Source organism: Notolabrus celidotus, chromosome 19, assembly GCF_009762535.1.
Source record: "Notolabrus celidotus isolate fNotCel1 chromosome 19, fNotCel1.pri, whole genome shotgun sequence".
NCBI lineage: Eukaryota > Metazoa > Chordata > Actinopteri > Labriformes > Labridae > Notolabrus > Notolabrus celidotus.
This window is the reverse complement of record NC_048290.1, coordinates 5,608,522-5,631,659: the sequence shown is the minus strand read 5'-3', so window position 1 is coordinate 5,631,659 and position 23,138 is coordinate 5,608,522. Positions and strand designations below refer to the sequence as shown.

At 38.3% G+C, this 23,138-nt stretch overlaps 2 protein-coding genes and 1 long non-coding RNA gene across 5 annotated transcripts in view; 2 read left to right on the top strand and 1 right to left on the bottom strand.

Annotated features, from left to right (window-relative positions):
• Nucleotides 1-3,956, bottom strand: part of btf3 (basic transcription factor 3) — a 12,121-nt gene extending 8,165 nt beyond the window's left edge. The window contains exons 1-2 of one of the 3 annotated variants that reach the window (XM_034709681.1): nt 3,867-3,956; nt 579-647 (exon numbers count right to left, since the gene is read on the bottom strand). In XM_034709681.1, the coding sequence (XP_034565572.1) occupies nt 579-647 (69 nt within the window). In that variant the 5' untranslated portion in view covers nt 3,867-3,956. Of the gene's footprint in view, nt 1-578; nt 648-3,778 lie in introns of all 3 variants that reach the window. The other 2 variants (XM_034709680.1, XM_034709683.1) reach the window with 2 other exon arrangements.
• Nucleotides 2,976-23,138, top strand: LOC117831156. Its single transcript, XR_004634932.1, has 3 exons — nt 2,976-3,058; nt 6,369-6,427; nt 22,639-23,138. It is a non-coding gene; the product is annotated as an uncharacterized LOC117831156 (long non-coding RNA).
• foxd1 (forkhead box D1) lies at nt 12,160-14,252 on the top strand. The gene has a single exon (XM_034709678.1). It carries the CDS (start codon nt 12,500-12,502, stop codon nt 13,538-13,540), a length of 1,041 nt encoding a protein of 346 aa, XP_034565569.1. The 5' UTR covers nt 12,160-12,499; the 3' UTR covers nt 13,541-14,252.

The window sequence follows — 23,138 nt, the reverse complement described above, 5'->3', positions numbered from 1 at the left end:
GCTTTTTAGACTCTGAATCCGGACTACAGTCCTGAGTAAAGCACCTCATCTGGTTCAGAGGGACAGGCCGAGGGTCGAGCGAGAAGGGGCAGTAATAGAGTCAGGGGGAAGCAGCGGCAGGATACGGGGACTCAGAGTGCACGCCGGTGAAATGTACGCGCAGGAGGCGGGCAGAACGGCAGGACGGGATTTGAATGGTTTAATATTTTGGCACCCAAAAAAGGCTGATTGGTTGGTGTTTTCCCAGGTTTACTCTGGCTGTAGATAGCGGCTTTTCTTCGCTCTTTTTTAAGAACACATTATGTATTGATTACCATCAGGACATAAAGATCATTTTAACCAGTAGAACAAAAAGTGGATCTAAATCTGATTACCAACCCCAGCTTTAAGTCTGTAAAACTAGGCACAGTGCCTTTTTTAAGGCAGTGATACATCATGTTGCCTCACTTGTACAAGTTTCAACAAGCACGCCCTAATCCCTGATAAGTAAGGACTTCTGCAAGAATTTGAAGAAAGCAGACAACACTGAGTTCATTTGTAAAATGAGCATTTCATGAAGCATTAATTTCATCCATTACCTTTCCGCCGATGCGGACTTGTTCCTGCAGTTTAGCAAGTTTTTCTTGATTCATGGCTGCTTCTCTCATCTGGAAAAGAAAGGAAAGTACATCAAACACAATTGTATTGGTGTTAACAGTCCAACTGAGTGTCACACTGACAGCCCCAAAACTTTCTTAGTACCAGAAGTTAACGTTAGCTAAAATAATATTTCACTGTAGCTCCACAGTGTACAGTGTTGTGGGTTACTGACAGGTGGTTGAGTGTTCAAGGTGTGGCATGGTGTTCTGTTTCATTCAAACAACAAAGGGATCATTTTTCTTTGACTCATGAATGACTAATCCAGCTGAGAAGACAAACAACATGGTTTAAAGTAAATGACAAGAGAACATGACTGCTGACATCAAGACAACATGTCAGGGAGCTACGGCCTTCACTCAGCGACTTTATCATAACAAAGTTTAACTATTGTGTACAATTCAATTGTGCATGCATACACTGTGTATGCAGCAGCTCGTCTTTTAACAGGAACTAAAACATGTGCCCACATCACCCTCGTTTGAGCTCATCTACACTGGCTGTCTGCTGATTTTAGGATTGATTTTAAGATCATTTTATTGACTTTTAAAGCACAGCATGGACTTGCTCCTATTTATCTCTGAGCTTTTATTCCCCTACAAACCTGGTCGCAGTCTGGGATCCTCTGGACCTGACTGAAAACTAAAGGGGACAAGGCTTTCTCAGTCAGGGCTCCTTCACTCTGGAACAGCCTGCCAGAGGAGATGTCCCATGTTTTATGTCATTACTTAAGACACATTTTTACAGGAAAGCTTTTGTGTGATTTTATTTAACTTTAGCTCTGTTGTAAGGCTCTGTTTTATAAGTTTGTATGTTTTTAAGCTTTTATTTCATTCTATTTTTTATCGCTTCATTTTGCTTTGCACTCGCAGGGCGGAGCGCTACCGCAGGTCCTTCATCCCATCTGCAATCAGACTGTTTAACACCAGCACTACAATGTCCCGTTAATCATCTGTTTTCATCTTTCATTCCACTACATGGAAGTTACTATGTGACTTGGCATATTCACAAATAACTATTGTATCCATCTGAATCACACTGTTCTTCATACTGTGTATGGTTTTTTAAATAACCTGGTGCAATTGTATCCGTGCAATAACTAAACTTACTTTCTATTTATCAGATAGAAGTGTACATAATGTATACATCTGTAATAGTTGCCATATTTTATTATATTTTATTTTATTCTATTCTATTTTACCTTTATCATTATTATTATTATTATTATTATTATTATTATTATATTTTTAACTATGTTAGTACATTGTTGTATTCCCCTGTCCCGTGTTGTAAGCTGCTGTAACAAAATAATTTTCCCCAATGGGGGACCAATAAAGTATATCTTATCTCTTGTCTTATCTTAGGCAGCTGGCAAAGGTGAAGCCTTTTCTTGCACAGCAGCACTTTGAGACAGTAATCCATGCTTGTATTACTTCTCTGCTGGGTTACTGTAATGCGCTCTATATTGGAGTCAGTCAGTCCTCCCTTGCACGTCTCCAGTTGGTGCAAAATGCAGCTGCTCGCCTCTTAATTGGAGTTCGTAAGAGGGAGCACATTACTCCGATCCTGGCCTCCCTCCACTGGCTACCTGTGCACTTCAGAGTCCATTTTAAGATTCTTTTAATTTTTTTAAAATCTTTAAATGGTCTGGCCCCCGCCTTACCTCTCTGAGCTCCTTCACCCCTACGCTCCTGCTCGGTGCCTCAGGTCAGCTGATCTGCTGCTCCTGGAGGTACCGAGGGCAAAACGGAAGCTCAGAGGGGATAGAGCTTTTTTCTGTTGCTGCTCCAAAATTATGGAATGAGCTTCCCCTCCACATTGGACAAGCCTCCTCACTGTCTATTTATAAAACTCATCTTAAAACCCATTTTTATTCCTTGGCTTTCAACCCTGCATGAGACTCTGCTCCTGTTTTAGTGTTTTTATGGTTTGTTTTTATTTATTGTTTTATTGTTTTTATTGTTTTATTATCCTGTGTTTTAATTTGTTTTTATGCCTGCGTTGTTTGTCTATTTATGTACAGCACTCTGTTCTGGCTGTGGTCGTTTTAAAGTGCTTTATAAATAAATAAATAAATAAAGTTGACTTATCTTGCACTTCTTCTTTTTTTAATGCCCACTGTAAAGCACTTTATTACCTGTATTGAAAAGAATATATAAATAAAGTATTATAATAATTATTATTATTATTCCACTGTCTTACAAACCTTCGAGATAACTAAAAAACAGTTTCATGATTCAAAATCAGACTTTGACTGTTTTTTCACATTGGCTGCAAAAAATCGCGAAAGCTCATAAGCCCCCCACTAGAACCAGTGAGTTTGGTTTGTCCACTCTGGGCTCCCGTACAAAGATGGCGGTCTGATATGGCGGACTCGGTGGGCGAGTTTGACTACTTCTGTGAATGTGGAGATCATTCAGAGGTAATTAAAACACCTATCCCTGTTTTTCAGGTATTTCAACACTAATAAAAAGCATCCTGATTAATCGATAACTCTTTACAGGTAAGTTAGGTAACCAAGAAAGACATTTCATTCATTCAAACACAGTATGGACGTGTGTAACTCAACTACTTCACCAAAGTGTATTAAACCCAAATGACAGCTTCAACATGACATGCTAATGTTGTGGACAATAATGCAAACAGCCTATTTGGTTATGTGGAAAAAGTTATACACACATATTCACACACTAGCAGGGAGTTGGGTTTAAATGTGGGTGTGGTTGACAGTTTTAAGATAATAATCAAACATTTAACAAACAAAGTTAATCATTAGTTTTCACATCCACAGCCAAAACAAGCCACAGAGTGATTATTAACTACAGAAAGCTTAATGATTAATAGGTTTTTATATGTACAGCTAGCAAAGACAGCCACACAACATTAAGTCAGTGACAGGCTGGAGAGTAAGTCAAATCACAGCTGGTGGTGTCAGGCAGGTTTCGGCTGTAGCTTCCTGGTTAATTAAAGTACAATCACAGAAAAGAGGTGAGTACAGTCACAGAAACAAGGTGTGGTTTTAGCTTTTGAGCAATAACTGCTTGGCTAGCTGTTGCTAGCTTCTCGGCTAACCAGGAGATAGCGGCCTGTCACTCTCAGCCACGCGAGACTGTTAGTAGCTTTAAAAGCAGAGTTCAGTCACCTGGAGAGAAAAGGCTTTCGTTTACCTCTGGTTGACGTATCGAGGGGAAACAGTGCAGGGAAGAAGGTATTTAAAGCTCCTCACTGACCTGTACACTAACAGCAGACACATGCGCGAGCAAGATGGAAGGAAGAGAGAGGAGGCAGGAAGTGACGTAAGGACAAAACTGTAGTCTGGGTTTATCTTGCCCTGAGTTTGGATTTGCAGGCAACACCTTCACTATTTCTCCAGAACAGCAATATAACACTTGATTTGTATGCATGTTTAACCCTCCATCTTTTTTAAAGAATTGTTAAAAGTATTATTTTGCATTAGTATTGTCAGAGTGGATGAAAGGCTAGTGGTATTCAGAGGTTCCTTCCATATTTGGTAATATATACCAGCCATATACCAGCTTAATACAGCATAAAAATCTAGGCAGCATGTGACAGAAGAGGTGTCTCGTGTTAATTCATCAACATCACTACATAAAAAAAAAATCAAAATTTAAAATACAATAAACAAAAATCTGTGTCATGTAAAACTATTGGATTCATATTTAGGGCTTTCAATGTACATTAAAAAGTTAACATGAATTTCATTAAAAAACGAGTAAGTTATCCTCATTGAACCATGATCTGTGAGAGTTAAAGGACACTATTGCACTAAATATTGATTTCAATGGTTAGTAATGGAGTTATGAGATTTAAAAAATGTTTATGGGGATTTTTTGGGGTTCTGACACTTTTGGATCATTAAATATGCCCAGGGTCAAGTTGACCCAGGAACATTATTGTTGTCTCTAAGAAACGAACATAACAGGAGGGTTAAGAAGCTGAAAATGCTTTTTGAGTGTTTTAGAAATCAATGAAGACAATTTTTTTTACTGTAATTTATAAAAAATGTTTACCCCTCCTTGGGGTCAATTGGGCCCCATTCAATGTTTAACATCTCTACATTAATGACTAACATAATTCTTTTGGCTTCATATTTCATGACTTTTCCTAATTTAATGGGGACAACTGGGATAACATAACACCAAAATGTTGATATGTTCCAATTCCCTATATATATAAAAAAAAAACATTACGCATCAGTGTTCCTTGGGGGTCAGTTTGACCCCGGGCTGTTTTAGCTGTATATAACATAAGAAATATCAACATTTTACACACATTTGTTTTGCTTGTTTTGGATAATACTGAGGTCACTATAACCAAGGACACTTCCGCATGTGACTTCAGAAGCTGGGATCGATCCGCCAACCTTTATGAGATATAATATTTCCAGCCACCATGTCTCTAAAGACAGTCAATGATGTGTCCTGTGTCAGACGTTTTGATAATATAGAAACAAGGCAGGGCCGACGAGAGCATGACAAACTTGCAGCAGTTTGATGTTCTGTTTTACAAATAAAGTCCTTCTGAATGCTTTAAATTGTGTTTATGATTGAAATATATTTTATTCAAAGGGCTATTTAGGTAGTCAACAAAGAAACATGAAGTACCTGACACATAAACCTGCTGGGGTCAAATTGACCTCAAGGATAAAAGGTGTTATTAAATTTGAACTTAAAGTTCAGGAATGTTCCACTTACTAGAATAGCAGATACAACTTCCTTCAGATAGAAATACTCTGTTCAGCCATTAGATTATGACCACTGACAGGTGAAGTGACACAGGCACCCGTCAGAGGGTGGGATATGTTGGGCAGCAGGTGAACATTTTCTCCTTGATTTGTTTGAAGCAGGAAAAATGAACAAATGTATGGATGTGAGTGACTTTGACAAGAGCTAAACTGTGATGGCTTAACCACTTTGTAAGAGCATCTCCAAAACTGCAATTCAGGCATTACAGAGCTCTTATAAACAGTATGAAAGAAAGTTGGATATTAAAAGAAGAAGGAATAAAATAAGATATAAAAGAAAAGAAAAGAAAAGAAAATAGCAAAAAAGTATATAGTTAGCTATGTACAGAAGCACTGGGAATGAAGCTAATAGTCAGTAGCACCTAAACCAAAAGTGGTTAAAGCAAGGAAAACTAGTGATCCAGCGGCAGGGTCATAGGCGACCATACTCACTGATGTGTGTGCATGGGAGTGAAGGCTGGCCCATGTGGCCCGATCCAACAGAAGGCCACCAGTATGCTCTATTAGAGTTGAATTGTGCGTTAATATACATATTCTCTGCCCAATTTCATCACCTGACCTGAGTTGTGTGTGATCATGACGGTGACCTTTAACACAAAACTCTCCCTCTGTCTGTATTTTCAAATTGAGAACATAAACGCATCACTGATCCTTCATTTCTCATCATTAATCGTAAGCTCAGCTCTTGATGTGGATAGATTCAGATGGAAAAGTACTCAGACTGAGTGTGTGCTGTACCTGTTGGATCAAATAGAAGCATATGATATCATTTTATACACTCCCTTTGAAAGTCCAACTCTGATCATCTTTAATCCATCACATCAGCTTTTCAAAAGTTCCACTGCACTTCCAGATTAATGCAGAGATTATGTGCAGTCATTCGGTCTGTGTGTGTGTGTGTGGTTGGTGTAAGTGTGTGTGTGAGAGAACATTTCATTTCATCCAGCTTTGTCTGTGTGTGTTTCAGGTGTGTGAGGTTGTCAGGTAGCTGCACTGAGGAAGCAGGAGACGCAGAGTTGGAAAAAGGTAGGACTCTGGCTTTGTATATAAAAGTTGTGCTGTGACTGTGCTGCGTTCTGGTCTAATGAGGGGGCTGTTGGTTCAGAAACCACTAAGAGTGTCTGGAGATTGTTTCTCTGTGTTATGCTGAACATTATATTACAACATAAGTAGCATTTTAAACTCATTAAACATGCAAAACAACTCAAACACAGCTAACTGGTTTATTCAATAACATGCATGTGTTATGGATGTGCATCCTGAGACGTTCTTTAAAACTGCACCCCTACAAACTCCACATACTGGATTAATAACATAGATCTTGCATGATCATAATAACAGTGATGGTAATAAGATCATATTTAGATGCAGATATTTGCAGCACCTAAATTTGCTGTTGTTTACAACATGATGGACAGTGAAACATGCAAACGAAATAACATACAGTATGCAGATTATTTGCAGGTTTACAACTAAAGAATATAAACTAATACAAACAGCATATCTCTCATAAAAGCACCTGTATGAATTCATAAATAGGTTTTATAACATAAATTGATATATTAAATAAAACGTATTAGTGCATTTCAGTGCCTGCCTTGTGACTTGTGCAAATAGAGGAGCTTTGGAAGCTCATATAGCTCTGGATATCTGTCTATCGGTACAGAAAATATGCTGGATTAATTTATCCATGCACCCTATTTTTCTTCACGGATGGAAAAGAAGTTGAAAATTATTGAAACACAAATAAGAAAAGTTGCACTTTCACAGCTTGGATTCTTCCATCGCCCAATTTCTTCCCTCTAAACATTAAAGTCTTTAGATGGACACATTTCTTATTAATCTGTTAGATTAGATTTTGGTTTGATAAGTGAGTCAGGGAACCTGCGGCAGCGGCATGACAGATTGTTTTAATAGATTTGATGAGACGCTCTGAGAAAACCTCAACAGGCAAGTTTTAAATCAATTACAACACACGCTGTCTAAGAAATATGCACAGGTATAGTTGGGTACCTTTTTTAAGTTGTGTGTGTGTCTGTTGCACAGCACCTGGTGCTTGCAACACAGTAAGATGCTGCTCGAGGCAAAGAAAAGGCTCAGTGATGAATCCACCTTTCTTTTCTTCTTCACAGTGAAACTTGCATGAGGCATGAAGGAAAATGTAATCTTGATATGACTCTTTGATACAATTTTAATGAGGTATATGGAGTTTTTTAGGCCAGATAACAAGCAAAACATGTAACAAAAAGTGTATGCAGAAGTTTGGGTTTTGTGCTTTTTTTTGTTTGTGCACTAATTCGTAAATAGTGTAACTTCAAGTGCGGTTTGAGTAAGTTATAGTGGCTTTCTATGGCTCCAAAAACCGTCCGATAAGTCAAGCCATACAAAGAAAATGTTGAATTTATGAATCAATCTTAGTAATTGTTTTTGCAATTTGTGCAAAAGGTTGAAAACTCACATAAAATGAATGAGGGACACTTTTCACAGCTCTTTTCCTGCTCCTTTGTTCTCTTTTGGTCCATTTTTATGACACATTTCAGTCCCCTAGATGAACACATTTCTTACAGATGTTTTCATCATAATTATTTAATTGACCTAAATTCAATAAATGTATCAGAAAACACGTGGCAGATGCATGAGGCATGGTAACTGAGAAAATTTTCAGACTCAATCAAAAACAAACACAATCCAAAAATATGTGGAAGTATGTTTTTTTTATACAGTTGTACTGTAAGTGTGTGTGTGTGTTCTGTGGTGCAGCCTCACTCTAATCATATGTCTTGGTACTTTCAGTGCAGCTTAAGGAACTTTTGGAGGCTCTCTGTGGCTCCACATAACTGTCCAATAAGGTCCACATATGGAGGAAAGGCTGAATTGATTAATCCAGCTACAGTATTCTTCCATACAGTGAATGTTTTTTTTCTCTCTTTTCTACAATTTGATCTTCTTTTCTGTCACATTTACAGTTGGTTACACACATTTAGCCCAATATTTTTGTATTATTCAATATTTGGTTAAATAAATGTGACACACAACAGGCTCAGGAGGCCTCAATTATGGTACTTAGAATAAGTTTGGTTATGACACTCTAATAAAAAGGTTATCAGGTGAGTTTTTTGTCCCATTAAAATATGAGGATACAAAAAAGTAAAGTTTTTTGTATCCTGCAAGAGTTAGAAGACAATTTGCAACACCCTTTATGTTTGTTAAGTCATTTCAATTAAAAGAAAGTCAAATTATATTCATGCAATTAAAATAATAGAAAATAAGGATGGACGTGATGTTCTTTACGCACGCGCTGTCTCTGTGATTGGTCCCCTGTCTCGCCTTTTCCTCCCTGTGATGGATGATCCTCTGCATTAATCAGACCCCCGCAGACCCTCTCTCTCTCTCTCTCTCTCTCTCTCTCTCTCTCTCTCTCTCTCTCTCTCTCTCTCTCTCTCTCTCTGTTTTTGGTGTCTTTTTCTTTTCTTTTTTTCTTTCCATGCATGCTCGCGTTTGAAACATGCTATAAGTGCTCTGTGTGCTCTGTGTGCTCCCGGTGGCACGGAAACACCCTGCGTCGCAGAGGGGGGGAATTTAGACACACTTCAGAGGAGGTTTAGCACACATGTGGAAGAACACTGGTGATTAAAAAAAGCCTGGTTCATTCATTGAATGCAGATTTTCTTACTCTCTATGATAGTGTCAGTCCGTGCACTCACTTCCACCTTCCATTGCCCATTCATAAACACTTGATTTTAATTTACAACATGTTATAATGTATAATAGGTCATCAATTATTGAAGTAACTCAAACACTAAATCTGAAAAGTCAAAAGGCGCTCGGAGCAGAATTGCTTCATGTTGACCTTTTTAAATAAACTTTAATAGACCTGTCATTTTTACAATAAAGTTTTAAGGTGTGTAAGACAAAGATACAATTTAGGATTTCATGTAACTATAAATGTTAAAAAATGAAACTGACAAACATAATTTAATTGACGATAAACTTTTATTTGTTAAACTTGTTAAACTAGGCTATTTATTTGAATTACGACGTCCTCGCGCTTTCTGTTCCAACTGGTTATAGCCTCATTGATTACAATGATTTTAAAAGTGATATCACATTGATGAGTCATCATTGTCGTCATCATAATATTATTTTTCGGAGCAAGTATTAAGATTGACATGGTAAGTGTATTTTATAAATAAGTAAGTAAAGTTTATTTATAGCACCTTTCAAGATCAGACCTCAAAGCGCTTCAAAGTAAAAGATCAAAAAGGTAAATCAGCAAGATTGCAACAAAAATCCAAAACAAACAATAACATGAAAGCAGACACAGGAGGATCAAACAGAGTAAGTCTAAATAAATAGATCTTCAAATGCTTTAAAAAATGTCCAAACAATGGATGAGCGTGCGTAAAACGTCCACTTTATATCTGTGGATGTTTGCCACCTGTTTTTATTTTTTACATAACTTAAAAATCAATATAAAGTCTTCAAAGTGTTTGTAAGGTGTGTTTGTAATATTATCTTCTTTATAAACTGTGGTGTCGCAGAAATGTTAAACAATAAATAATGAGGCTGCTGTCTTCAAAGTGATAAAGTATCTAAGAGTCCTCAGTATCTGCTGCAGGAATGACAGAAAATAAGTGTTTTCTTGTCTTCACTACTTCTCGTTAATTTTGCAACAGTGCTGCATGAAGGCCAATAACATGTTTCAGTAGGCTATAAAGTGAGGTTTTAAATATGTTCTAGTTTTGTTTCAGGATGTCGAAAAGTTTGATAAGTTGTATGATTTACACTAAACTTAATCTCAAATTGTGAACAAAAATGAAGTCATTCTAACTGTGTGGTCGAGACACATCTGCAGGAGTTTTCATCATTTATGGTTTAAACGTGTTAAACTATAGGAGACACTTTCACCGCTAGATGGCGCCACTCAAATGGAAACCTATGAGAAGTTACTCAGGGGGCCTGAGTGTGAAATAAGTCTTGAGAAGAGAAGTCACCGTTTAAAGTTGCTTTTTTAAATTATTATTGTATTGAAAAAATGTTTAGTTGAATATTTTTTACTACATTTAGAAAAGTAGCTTCTTATTTGTAAGAGATAAAGAGAGAAGTAAAATGCAAAAGTTTTTTTTAAAGTTTCTTTCATGATTTGATAACACTCATTTAAATGCAATTTATATATTTTCTAAATGTGCTCACTTTATTTGAATTATTTTAAAAATAGTAGGGAGCATGTCTGCTGTTTTCTTGGACAGAAATCAAAACCAGATGCAAAATCAATACCAGCTTGAAATATCACTGAGTCACACTGTGGATGCAAAGCAGCGAGATAAACGCTCAGGACACTTTAAAAAAATTATTAATATTCACACTTTATTTCACCACTTTAATACATCTTGATTAGTTTCTTTTTTTAATTATGACTGATGTCAACAAAGACGGCTGAGCAGATCTTCCGATTTTATATGCATATCAACTAAAATTGTAAATATAGTCTTACTTTGTTCTGGATCTTTTAAACACTGTTAATTCTTTCTCCCAACTAACTTAACATTTTCTTCCACACTTAACCTCTCACATCTCTGTTTATTCCTCTCTACTTTGTCCAATTAAAAACCTTTTTGGGTTGATAAATTTCCTCCTCCGTGGCTCCATAAAACGAAATTAAAAGAACAGAGATGTCTTCGCACACAGCACTCACAGCTCCATGCTCCAGACGCACGGCAGAGGGCCTTATATCTGGGGCTTGCATGCTCTGCGTGACCCGTGACTGATTCGAGTTAACAGCTGACTCTTTTCCATTACAAATGGCTCGCGGATAATCTAGATAACTACCGGATCACGCAAACTGAGCTGCCTGGGTTTGGTGCACCAGTCCCGGGGACTATGTTACACGGTATTCACATGAAATATCACAGGTCTTTTTTTGGATGTTATTTTTTGCAAGAACTTCATTTTTACCTCCAGGTATTTTTTTTTAAAACTTTCTGTATTATGCAACCTTGTTTACATAAATGGGTTTGTAAAATATATATGTTAAAGGCACTATGAGGAGTTTTTCACCAGCTGAGAAACAGACTGAAACCAACATTGATGCCTCTTTATGACCTTCAAAAGCAAACAAAACCATAAACAATAACACTGATACCTTCTCTGTTGTTATTTTTAATGCCTTAAACCACTCAGAGAGGGTAGGCGTCAGACCACATGATTGACATTTGGCTTTAAAAACACCCATTTCATGGAAAATACTCACATTGAGTGATAAATCTGCAGGGTGAGGTTTTTGTTGAAAACACTACTTTTGCATGTACAGAACAAGAGATAAGAGGTATCACTTTGTCCACAATGGGGTGCCAAAATTGATATAAATCAAAAGTTCCTCACAGCAGCTTTAACTATAAAAATGCACACATGCTCTGTTCTTGTATCCCCCTCATAATAAGCCTGAATAAATAAAACGGTTGTCAAAGTATCCGCTGTAGTGTATAGCCATGACCAAACCACCATTTAGACTTTTTAAAGACTTTTTTTTTATCTTCAAGAATCTATTTTTGCGCCAAAAACTGCGCCGGAATAAAAGCTGCAGATTATTGCGGACAGCAGGCCACCAGGACTGACCACTAAAAAGGATGTAGGCCACACCAAACTTTTTTTTTTTAAACCCACTCACAGTTAATTTTCAAAGACCTTTTTTTTTTTGTTATAATTTCTCTCTCTTTTCATTTGCCTTGGTGACGTTTCCAAACCACGTGATCAGGACTGTGGTATAAATACCCGGAGAAGGTCCGCCCCCTCTGTGATTCAGGTTTGGACCTTTTGCAGGTTCCCCGGCGCTCACTCTGACAACAACGGGGGACTATATTCGTTAGTTTGCAATATTAAAAAAAAAAATCAAAACCTGGGAAACATATGGAAATAGCGCAAAAACAAGAGGGACATCTCTCTCCGAAGGCGACACGTGCTCCTTCCTTTCCTCTCCTCTCCCCCCTCCTCATATGAGTTGTTGAAGAGGGAGGGCAGGGCAGCTTGTGCATCTCATCGTCTTCCTGATCTGGCGTCGGAGGGGCACCAAGCCGCGGTGTGTGTGAGAGAGTGTGAGCCATGACTCTGAGCTCCGAGATGTCGGATGCCTCCATCCTGTCCGAAGAGACCGACATAGACGTGGTCGGCGAAGGGGAGGATGGGGACAACCACACGCGCTCCTACGTGGACGAGGTGGCACAGATGCACGATGGCATCCTCCTCGCCGGCTCACCTCCTCCTCCGTGCCTGGACGGCTCCACCTCCTCGAGGGATACCTACAAGCCGGCGGGCAAGAACACCCTGGTGAAGCCCCCTTACTCCTACATCGCCTTAATCACCATGGCCATCCTGCAGAGCCCCAAGAAGAGGCTCACCCTCAGCGAGATCTGCGACTTCATCAGCAACCGCTTCCCTTACTACAGGGAGAAGTTCCCAGCGTGGCAGAACTCCATCCGACACAACTTGTCCCTCAATGACTGCTTCGTGAAGATACCGAGGGAGCCGGGGAACCCTGGGAAAGGCAACTACTGGACCTTGGACCCGGAGTCCGCAGATATGTTTGACAATGGGAGTTTTCTGAGGCGCAGGAAACGCTTCAAGAGGCAGCAGGCGCAGGACTTGCTGCGGGAGCACAACAGCTTTATCCCGGCCGCTGCTGCCGCGTACGGTTACGCACCGTACGGCTGTGGAGGATACGGCATCCAGCTCCAGTCCTACCACACACACTCTGCACTTTTTGCTTTCCAGCAGCAGCAGCAGCACTCCAGACATTCACACTCACACACAGGGACCATTATACCCGCTCCATCTTTGATGCCCACTACCACGGACTTAGCCCGGACTAGATTTTACCCCCAGCTGACACCTGGTTTGGGCTCAGCGAGCGTGCAGGCTGCAGCCCCGGTGCAGAAATCCAGCTCCCCTGTGCAGCGTTCCCCTTTCTCCATAGAGAGTATCATCGGTGGGTCTCTGAGCCCGTCAAGGACTTCTTCTCCTGTTGTTGTCCCAGTCTTACCCTCCTCTCTGGGGGCTCCAGCTGCCAACCAGCACCCTGGAGCGGTTTTGCACCCAGTTGAAAACTTTCCTAACAGAGTTGGAAGCGGCTCCAGTGGGTGTTAAATGTCAAAAAACACCAGTGCAGCTTCTCCCTTCTCAATATGAGACCAGCACCTCTGCATGGGCTCTGAGCGCCTCTATAGCCCAGGACTCCTCGGGTCGATGCCCCAGGTCTTACCGTGCTCTTTGGGGGCCTAACCAGGAGCGGTTTTTTGTTACACCCGGTTGAAAACTTTCCCAGAACGCTTCTTGCGGGTGTAAAATGTCTTAACAAGAAAACTTTTAACAGCAACAAAACAAAAAACGCCCCTCTTTGAAGGTAGGATTATTTTTGTACGTTTATTTGCTAGCACGCAGCTGAATGATGGACATAAACAAACACTATTTGTGCCTATATATTCATGCTGTTTAAAAAGTATATTTATGTTCATTTTTTTTGGTGTGAATCAGACTTTTTAAAAACCACCACCAACTTGTCCCTGTTTTCCCCATGAAGTAAATTCAGTCACTGTTTAGGGCGTCTCAGGATAACGACTTTAATGGACAGGTTATAAATGATCACGTGTTTAAAAATAGGCTAATAATGTATTTGTGTCAAACACATCCATGTTTTTTTTTTATTATTATTATTAGTTTGGCAAATCAAAACCATTTTTAACGGTTTTGATTTGAACTTTGTATTAAAGACACAGAGAGCAAAGTCATACATTTATAAAAATAATAATAATATGCAGTGTGTGTTTTTATTTCAGTAATTGAAACATTGTACATTTTTTTGGGCAACTATTGTGTAATTGAAGTGTGATATTTTTACACAGTTTGTTTTTTCAACAAGAATAAATTTCGTTTTGCAAAAAAAGGGAATTTGTTTGGAGATATATTTTTTAAAATTACCTTGAACTTTATGGGCCTCAACAACTTATAGGGACGCTTTTAGGAGGACAGTTATCCAAATGATGGTGCCTGAAACTTCTATTTTGAAGTGCTTACCATTTTACGCGCTAATAATCAGGTAATGCAGTATAATAACAACCCGAATAGGTCATAAAATTGCAGCTGCATGGCTTCGAATTGGGGTTGAATAGTGTTTCCATTTTAGAGAGCCTCTAATAAGCACCTCTAAAATCAGGAAGCGCATGTTATGTTGTTGTTGCACGCTCTCTGTACACTTTGGAACATGCGCACACGAGGCCTGCGTGTCCATCTGACCTCTCTCACACTCATCCTCGTAATTATACGGTGCTCGGACATGGAAGGTGTCAGCAGGGTGAGGCAGGAGACTGTATATTTTTTGCCTGCTTCAGGTCCATGATTAAACCACTGCTGCTGTGGACAGATGTTAGAAACACACTATTTCATTATCTGCTTTTATTTGATGCATTTTTTCCCCTCAGTGCACCAATATCCACTCTTTCCTTTCTAGTCTACTCACCTTTTTCTCCTGTGATTTAATATAATGGTTACATAGAGGGGCAACATTGCGTGCTAGTTGCAGGCCATGCGTAAATGCGCATAGAAATGTGCAGATCCCTGTAAGGCGATATGGTAAACATAGACCATTGAGTAGATTACTTAATGGGCTATTTTTAATCCCAATGAATACACGTTTCCAAAACAAACTAAAGTCCAGAAGCTGTGATGTGCAGCACCTGTGTTACTGTTATTCTGCTACATGTCATACCACTCCTGTTTAATCTTTCACGCGGGCTCTCTGTGTGGACCTTTACTGTACAACCCCCGCTGCTTCCGTGACTGGATGTGTTCGCCCGTCGACTGCGTGTGCCTGCCTCCCCTGATTCAAGGCAACGTGTGTGTATGTGTGTGTAAGAGAGAGAGAGAGTGTGTATGTGTATGTGTGTGTAGTAGATAGCTAAATTGGTGCAGCGCTTAGAGCCAGTTCACTAGGCCACGGGAGGACAGCTATTGCGTGATGATGTAACACGCAATGAGAGACAGACAGGCACACAGACACACACACTGAAGAGAGTAGAAGGAGGTCAGTTGTATAGACTTGTTTACAAATCGAGAAGGTTAAATGGGGAGGTAAAAAGGATAATCAATGTGATAAGACACCTAATAATCCCTGAGGTAGCTCCCTGAGACTTCTTCTATTGATTAGAGGCTATACTATCACACTGAGACTCTCCCTGTTGTGTTTGTGGGACTATGTTATTTCTATTATTTTCAAGGCATTAATAAATATTTAATATTTGGGAATTTGATGTATTCTAAGAGCCTACAGTAACAGTGTGTGTAAGGCTGCTTGTTGTATTTATCAGCACGTTTTCCCATCCACAAACACCATACGTTATTATGTGCACATGCGCATTTTGTCTATTATTAATAACAATTCATTAAGAATAATGTGTTCAAGTGTGTATAGTCAGCCTCAGCACCCCATTTAAGCCTATTGTACTGCTGTCTGTGTCTAATGTTCTATTTATAAGGTATTTGTTGGATATCATTAGCTAGTAGCTGTGGCCTTTGTTGATGCTAATATGTGTGCGGACGCACCCTGAGCTTTGAATAATTGACGCAGTTAATTTGAAGGCGATGTCTTCATAACAAACGCCATATTGGAAAAAAACGCTTCTCTACGAATTTAATTGTTTGAAATATCAAAACTCTCTCATTTAAGCCTCTTGGGGGTCGAGTTACATTACAAAGCCTATGTTTAGTCTGTAATAATTATTTTTACCTCACCATGTTAGTGCTTTGAGTTATTTTTGTTGCTAAATTAATAACGTAACCTGGTAAAAGTAAAAAATTTAAAAAAATTTTTAAAAAAGCGCTCAAATAAAATAAACATTTCCTCTTCGCGTGCGCTACTGTTGAGAAAATATTCAATTCACATTCAAGTCGAATAATGTTATTAATCTCTATTAGGGGGCAATTTGAATGGGGCAGATTGTACATTTAAAATAACCCAACATAAATTAAAAAAAATATAGTAACTTACAAAAATAAATAAGAGCAAAGAAATACAAGATAATGTAAATCCCAAATTAATATTAGCATTAAAGAGACGGGTAAATTAAAAGAAATAATAATAATTTGTTAAATAAGTATAAACTGTTGTGAATCAATAAAAGGATCAGTCTAATTTAAAATTATCTATCTATCTATCTATCTATCTATCTATCTATCTATCTATCTATCTATCTATCTATCTATCTATCTATCTATCTATCTATCTATCTATCTATCTATCTAATGAAATATATTTACGTTTGGAGGTCAAAAATGTATTAACCAGAAAAAAGCACCATAAATATTTTCTTAAATCTTTTGCTGCAATGTTTTCAAGACAATATGACCCCCATCTTTAACATTACATGACTACCAAAGAAGGTCTAAAGTTGGTCTTTACTTATAATGATAATGTCTAACCCAATTATGTTTTACGTTGTTGTTAAACTACAGGAAACATCAGCCAATTTTCTTCTTATAATTATCATTATGCTTATTATTCTAATTACAAACTATAAATAAAACGTTCAAGCACTCTGAAAGTGTCAAATTAAATATATACTAATAAAAACACTGCCTAAAAGTCAAAACAAACAGTATAAAAGACAAGTAGAGTTTGAATTAATGCAATAAATGTTTTGATGAACTGATTTTGTTGAGTTCACTCAAACAATAAAAATGAGTGTTTTCTAACCCTCATGTGAAAATGTCTGATCGAGTAACTCAGGGTCTGCTTCATTAAGCGTGTAGTCATGAGCAGTATAAAAAGTAGCCTAGTTTTTAAAAAAGGGGGGGGTCTTTTCACGGCATGTCATAGATCATGTGGGCATCAGCATCCTTGAGCATGACTGAAGCTCAGTTAGCAGTTTATCCTATGGGGTCAGAGGTCATGAGGAGAGGGGATAAAGCACAACACTCAGCCCATAAAAGACACTGGGCTTTGGGTAAATGTGTTGGGGCATTCAAGGCTGTGAGAATAATCTATATTTCAAAGGAAGTCATAAAGACGATGGCTACTTTAGCTGTAAACTTACAGGGCCAGTAAACATTTGGGTCATTCGGGTCACCTATGGCCCTGCTCAAAGAATGAGTCTTATACTGACCTCATCGGCTTTTGTCATCACTCCACATCAGCAGAAGTGCGTTTTAAAGACAGGAATCTGGCATCAGCTACTCAGAATGAATGTGGTGGTTGTAACGAATGGGCTTGGATTTTTTTTAAATACACATGAACAAGCGGATTTATAAATGTTTTCCTAGCTTAAGATGTTTTCAGCTGTGGGATGAAGGAATACAACTAATGAGAAAATGTTAAAAATGAAAGAAACAACAAATTTTGCACCTATAGACACTTATTGCTGTAAGTCATAATATTCTGTTTCTCTTATGTCTTTCTATTTTTATATTAATCAACACGAAATGAGTATTTTAATTTACTGTAAGAACCTTTCGCATTGAAGTTTAGGACATGTAATATTTTTTGGGAATATTCAGGAGGATTCTTGTTTAATTTTTAAATAAATCATGATGTAAAAATGTCAACAATTACACCTTCAATAATTGTTAACAAATAGTTTACTGCAAAATGACCTTCTCAGTCAGTAAATCTCAATGATGTTTTTTCCTCTTCAAAGATAATGAAATAAAGTAATAGTAAAAATGTTGAATTTTGTTAATGCCCTCATAAAATATTAAATTATTCACAACACCAGTCGAGGGAAGTCTGGCACGAAGTCCTTCATGAAGAGCCAAGATAGGCTTTGTTATTGTCGTTGTTCTTCTTCTTCTTAACAGAAAAATTTAAAAATAAGGATGTTATCCTAAAAGTTTAATTTCTACGATGAGTCATGCAAACCAATTTTAAAAAGTTCAAACTAAGTTTTAACCTTATAAAATATAAAGTTAAGTCATACAGTTTAAAAAATTCAAAAGTTTACGACTCAAATAACTTTAGTGAGAAGAAGGAATGAAATCAAATATGATATCCATGAAATAAAATAAGAAGACATAAATTATGTATCTGTATTTACATTTTGAATAAAGTAATATTAAAAGTTGTCTTTTAATATTTCATGTCAACTGATCCGGGCCTTTATTTTAACTTATACTTGTGTTCCTAAATAACTGAAAAAAAGCAAAATGTAGTTTTCAGCCATAGTTGTATATCTTTATTCATTTATTTATTTATTTTGGTATTAAAGGGACATTGCACATTATTCCATCTCAGTGTTAATACAGCACCTTAGTACAAAAGCACACAAAACAGTTTCAACCCCTTGGATCAGTTTGTATAGGTTAGAAACATCAATCATGCGTCTGAATCTTTGAACATCTGTTAATGTGAAATTTGCAGAAAAACTGAGGAGAGATATAAAAAAGAGAGCAATTGAAGGGGCGAGTGCAAGGAATGAATAAGAAACAGAGTTAAAAGAGTGAATACCTCCCAGGGAGGTGCAGAATCTCTCCATCTGCTATTCAGAGTATGGAACCGTCGCTACACTTATCCCCTCTCTCTAAAAGGAGCTCCGCTTTCCACCCCATTAAAAAGTTTGGGAACTAATGCCACCCCTGAATACTGGCCTAATTAGAGGCTGCTCACAACTGCAAGGACCTGCTACACACGAGTGGCTTTGGGATGGATTCTGCTTTTTCCCTTTTGTAATGGCATCGTTTTGCTCTTTCTTTTTTGGACCCATTACTTCTTTCTTTCTCTCTTTCTTCTTTCTTTCTTTCTCTCTTTCTTCTTTCTTTGCATTCTCTCGTCAGAACTTGCCAACAAAAAAAGGGACCGGCGCTTTCGTCATCTTTTAGCACTTTTGATCCTCCTCTGCACAGACAAAGTGTTGGTGAAAGTTCAGTGTAGTGCAGTGATGAGTACACATGATGAGCTTTACAGTTCCTGTATAGCTCAGTTTAACAGAGGAATTAAAACCTCTGGCTCGGGTCCACCTCTCTTCCACACAGGCTGGGGAGAAACTCTGAGCTTTCACCACTCCATGAAGTGCAATCTTACGCGTCCTTGCACATAATTTATTCAGCCCAAGACTTTTCTGGGGTGTTTTTATTTGTTCTACATCTTGCCTGTCTCTCACCTCAGTGTGAACTCAGCAGATCCGGGGTTCTGCTGCAGAATTATGTTGCTGCATTTTTCACTTTTTTCTGTTTTAGCTGTGCACGTGTTTGCTTTGGCATGCTATCTGCCCGTGCAAACAACCGGGGGCCCGTAGCTTATCCATCACGCTTGTGCAGAATGTGATGATAAAATAACAGGCTGCTTGAAACAAACCATTTGTTACAGCAGGATTTATTATTCTGTCCACTTGAAACAAAGCACAGAGGTTACCTAGACATCTCCTACTTAGGTTACAACAATAAATACAGCAAAGATTGGACACAGCAAATCAGCTAATTGGAAAGTCCCAAATCTCAAGTCCTGCAGCTGTGTGATGTTGCTGACCATTTGCATCCCTCACATCATTTAGCATCATCACATTACTGTTCAGAGGGGTCTGCAAAGGGAGCTCTGCTTGCAACTACCAGCTTCAGGCTTGATTAGTTACATGCAACAACGCCTCTCGGTCATAAACACTTCATCGAGCTCCAGCAGCCAGTTCATCATGGTGACACCCGCAGGTAATCTACACCAACTGCTGCAGCTGACACAAGGCAGGAGCCAAACATTACCTCTGAGCGGGGCCCGCTTCTAAACACAGACTGCCTGCAACCTCTACAGCAAACAGAGAGCACTACACTTAGTTAAGGAAGGCAGATATTTTTGAACACAAGTTAGCTGGATAGCCAAAAAGTTTGTCTAATGGTTCTTATGTTGAGCATTTGTGTTTGTGTAGATGAGTTAAACCTCAGGTGTTCTGATTTTTACCTTCCTGATACCACTTTTAATATCTAGACTTAAGTTTTCAGTATCAGCCTGATGCAGAGTATCCCTTCAGCACTTAAGTAATATAAAAATATGTTATTTTATTTTGTTAATATTTAACATTTGTTGGCCTTACTACCATCATGATTTTGTACCATTGTTCAATATCTTATCCCAGCACACTGGAGAAATACTTACATTAAAAAAAAAAGCTAACCAGCTAGAAACAAGTTAAGCTAACGTTAGCTACAGCATTTCTTGCATTTATTTTGTATTGTATACGCCAAAGATTGACAAAGATATACTTAAGTTTTTGACATAAAACTGTTTATTGCATTGTTTTAACCTTTTAATTACTTCAATGCTAACAAAAACTAACGGCCTAAAAATATATGACTAAAATAACTGATAGCTGACAATTCTTAGGCTAACGGCACAATTTTTGCTAGCAATGCACCTTCATTCTAAACAACGAACTGCTTGATTTTGTTAAACTGTTAAAGACAGCAGGATTCGATTACTTTGTCGGAAAACCCAACACACACATACATATAGGAAAAGATCAGCAAGGAAATAAGACGCACCAGATTGTCCACAGGGGGCGCCAAATTTGACGGAAAAGAAAGTCCCTCACAGGAGCTTTAAAATAAGACCTTAAAGTGTTTTAGTCGAAAGGACTGATTGCTAGCATTTTGCTTTTCTGCTACTGTTATGATCGCTGTCAGCTATGCACCCTAAATTTAAATACATTAAATAAAATCAGAGGTGTCAAAAGTATTCACATTCATTACTCAGGTAGAGGTATAGATACTAGGGTTTAAAAATACTTCTGCAGAAGTTGAAGTATCAACTCAAGATTTTTACTCAAGTAAAAGTGTAAAAGTCCTGGTTTCAAAACTACTTAAAGTATAAAAGTAAAAGTAATGTAAGGGAAATAAATGCCATTAAGGACAAAAGCTTAAGCTGCGCCACAGGGGCCTATAGTGCACGACCCCACCTCCAAAAAAACCCAACATTTTTCTGAAGGCCATAATAGAATAGAATAGAATAGAATAGAATGTACTTTATTCAGCCGCATTTATGCCCATTGAAAATGAACTTATTTTCGTACAATGCAGATACATTAAAGAACCACATATGTGTACTACTGAGTATCAATGTGTTTCATGGAGGGGAAGATATGATGACTCGTTGCCTATAAGTATTGTAATGGTGTAAAAAGTCAAACTTTACAGGCATGTTATCAATAGCCTTTATTGGAATGTGAATGTACATCCAAGCATCAAGCACCCACACACATTCAAGACCCGGAACAGCTGGTGTCGACCAATAGGGTCTTACTATTGGTCAATAGGAGTAACAAGGTTATTTTTAAAATGTAAGGAGTAGAAGTAAAAGGTCGGCTGAAAAATAATTACTCCAGTAAAGTATAGATACTCAAAATTTCTGCTTAAGTAAGGTAACAAAGTATTTGTACTTCAATACTTGACACCTCTGAATAAAATATACACCATGATCATGACATGTTTCTTACTTAAACAGATGTTACAATTTTTTTTGAGCTACTTAGTTTGTTAGTTGTTTGTTAGTAAAATCAAATTTTACATTATAAATAAAGCCTTAAAATGTTTGATCAGAAAACACTCCTTGCTGTTCTTTTGCTAGCTTTGGCTAACATTACTATCTCTGCTAGCAACACCTGGATTTTCTGTTAGACTCCTTTTTTCCTTGAGTTTAAAATAAAGACAGCCTTTTATATTTGGCAAGAGGACTTTGGTGGTTTTCTAGCTTTTTGTCAACTTTGGCTAACTTTTCTGTATAGCACTATGTTATTGTATGCTAACGTCACATCATAAGTCACCTGAATGAAGCTCTTTATGCCGTTCCTACACAGTACTTTCATGTGTGAGCCATATTTAATCATATTGCTATATAAACTAATGTTTTGAAGAACATGCAGCAAGTCAGTTTTTGCGTCTAATAAGTTATGGTTCCAGATTAGTGCGTTACCCAGCATACTTTGGAAACATGAGGCTGCAGTTTGGCAGTATTGGAAGCATTTGTATCAGTGTTGAAACAACTGTGGTTCAAGCTTCCTCAGACAGCTTCAAAGTTTGAATTTCAGTCTGCATCCTCTGGATTATGTCATGATTCCTCAATGACGACGGCCCTGTCACTCAAACAGAAAGAAAAAACATCAACACTGGAAGCCACCCATGTAGGCCCATTCAGTCCTCACTTTTCCCTCTCCTCCCCCCCAACATCCCCGCTTATGTTTGTATATTTCTCTCCCTCCATCCTCCTCTCTCTCCAGCTCTCTGCTTCGTTGACTCGACCACAAAGTGTCTATGGCAGGATGACTCGGATCTCTGAAAAGGAACAGGGAGGCAGACGGTGGAGCCGTGCATTTAAGCGGTCAGATTGACGCACTCCACCTCCTTCTGTGTCGCTCAGGCTTCTGGAAGTTTGCCCAAGCCTGTCTCCATATTTGACAAACGTGCTTTTCTTGCGCAGCAACAGATCGAGCCACAATTAGATCCAGAGACTTTTAGGATGCACTCACTAGCCTTGGATGTAGCTTTTGCCAGAATGTGAGCCACATTAAAGACGAAAACCATGACCCTCTGCAACTTATTAGAGACTGAGCTTTGATTTCCTGATCACACACTGCATGGTTATGCATGACATTGTGGAGGTGAGGAAAATCCCTCAGAAAAGACACATCCTTAAATTGTCAGCTGCCCTCTGAGTCATGACTCGGTGCTGTCTGGAAATAAAACAACTACTCAGGGGAAATAAGTGAGATGAAATACA

Coding starts and splice junctions, on each gene's coding strand:
- foxd1 (XM_034709678.1), top strand. CDS start 12,500: ATGACTCTGAGCTCCGAGATGTCGGATGCCTCCATCCTGTCCGAAGAG.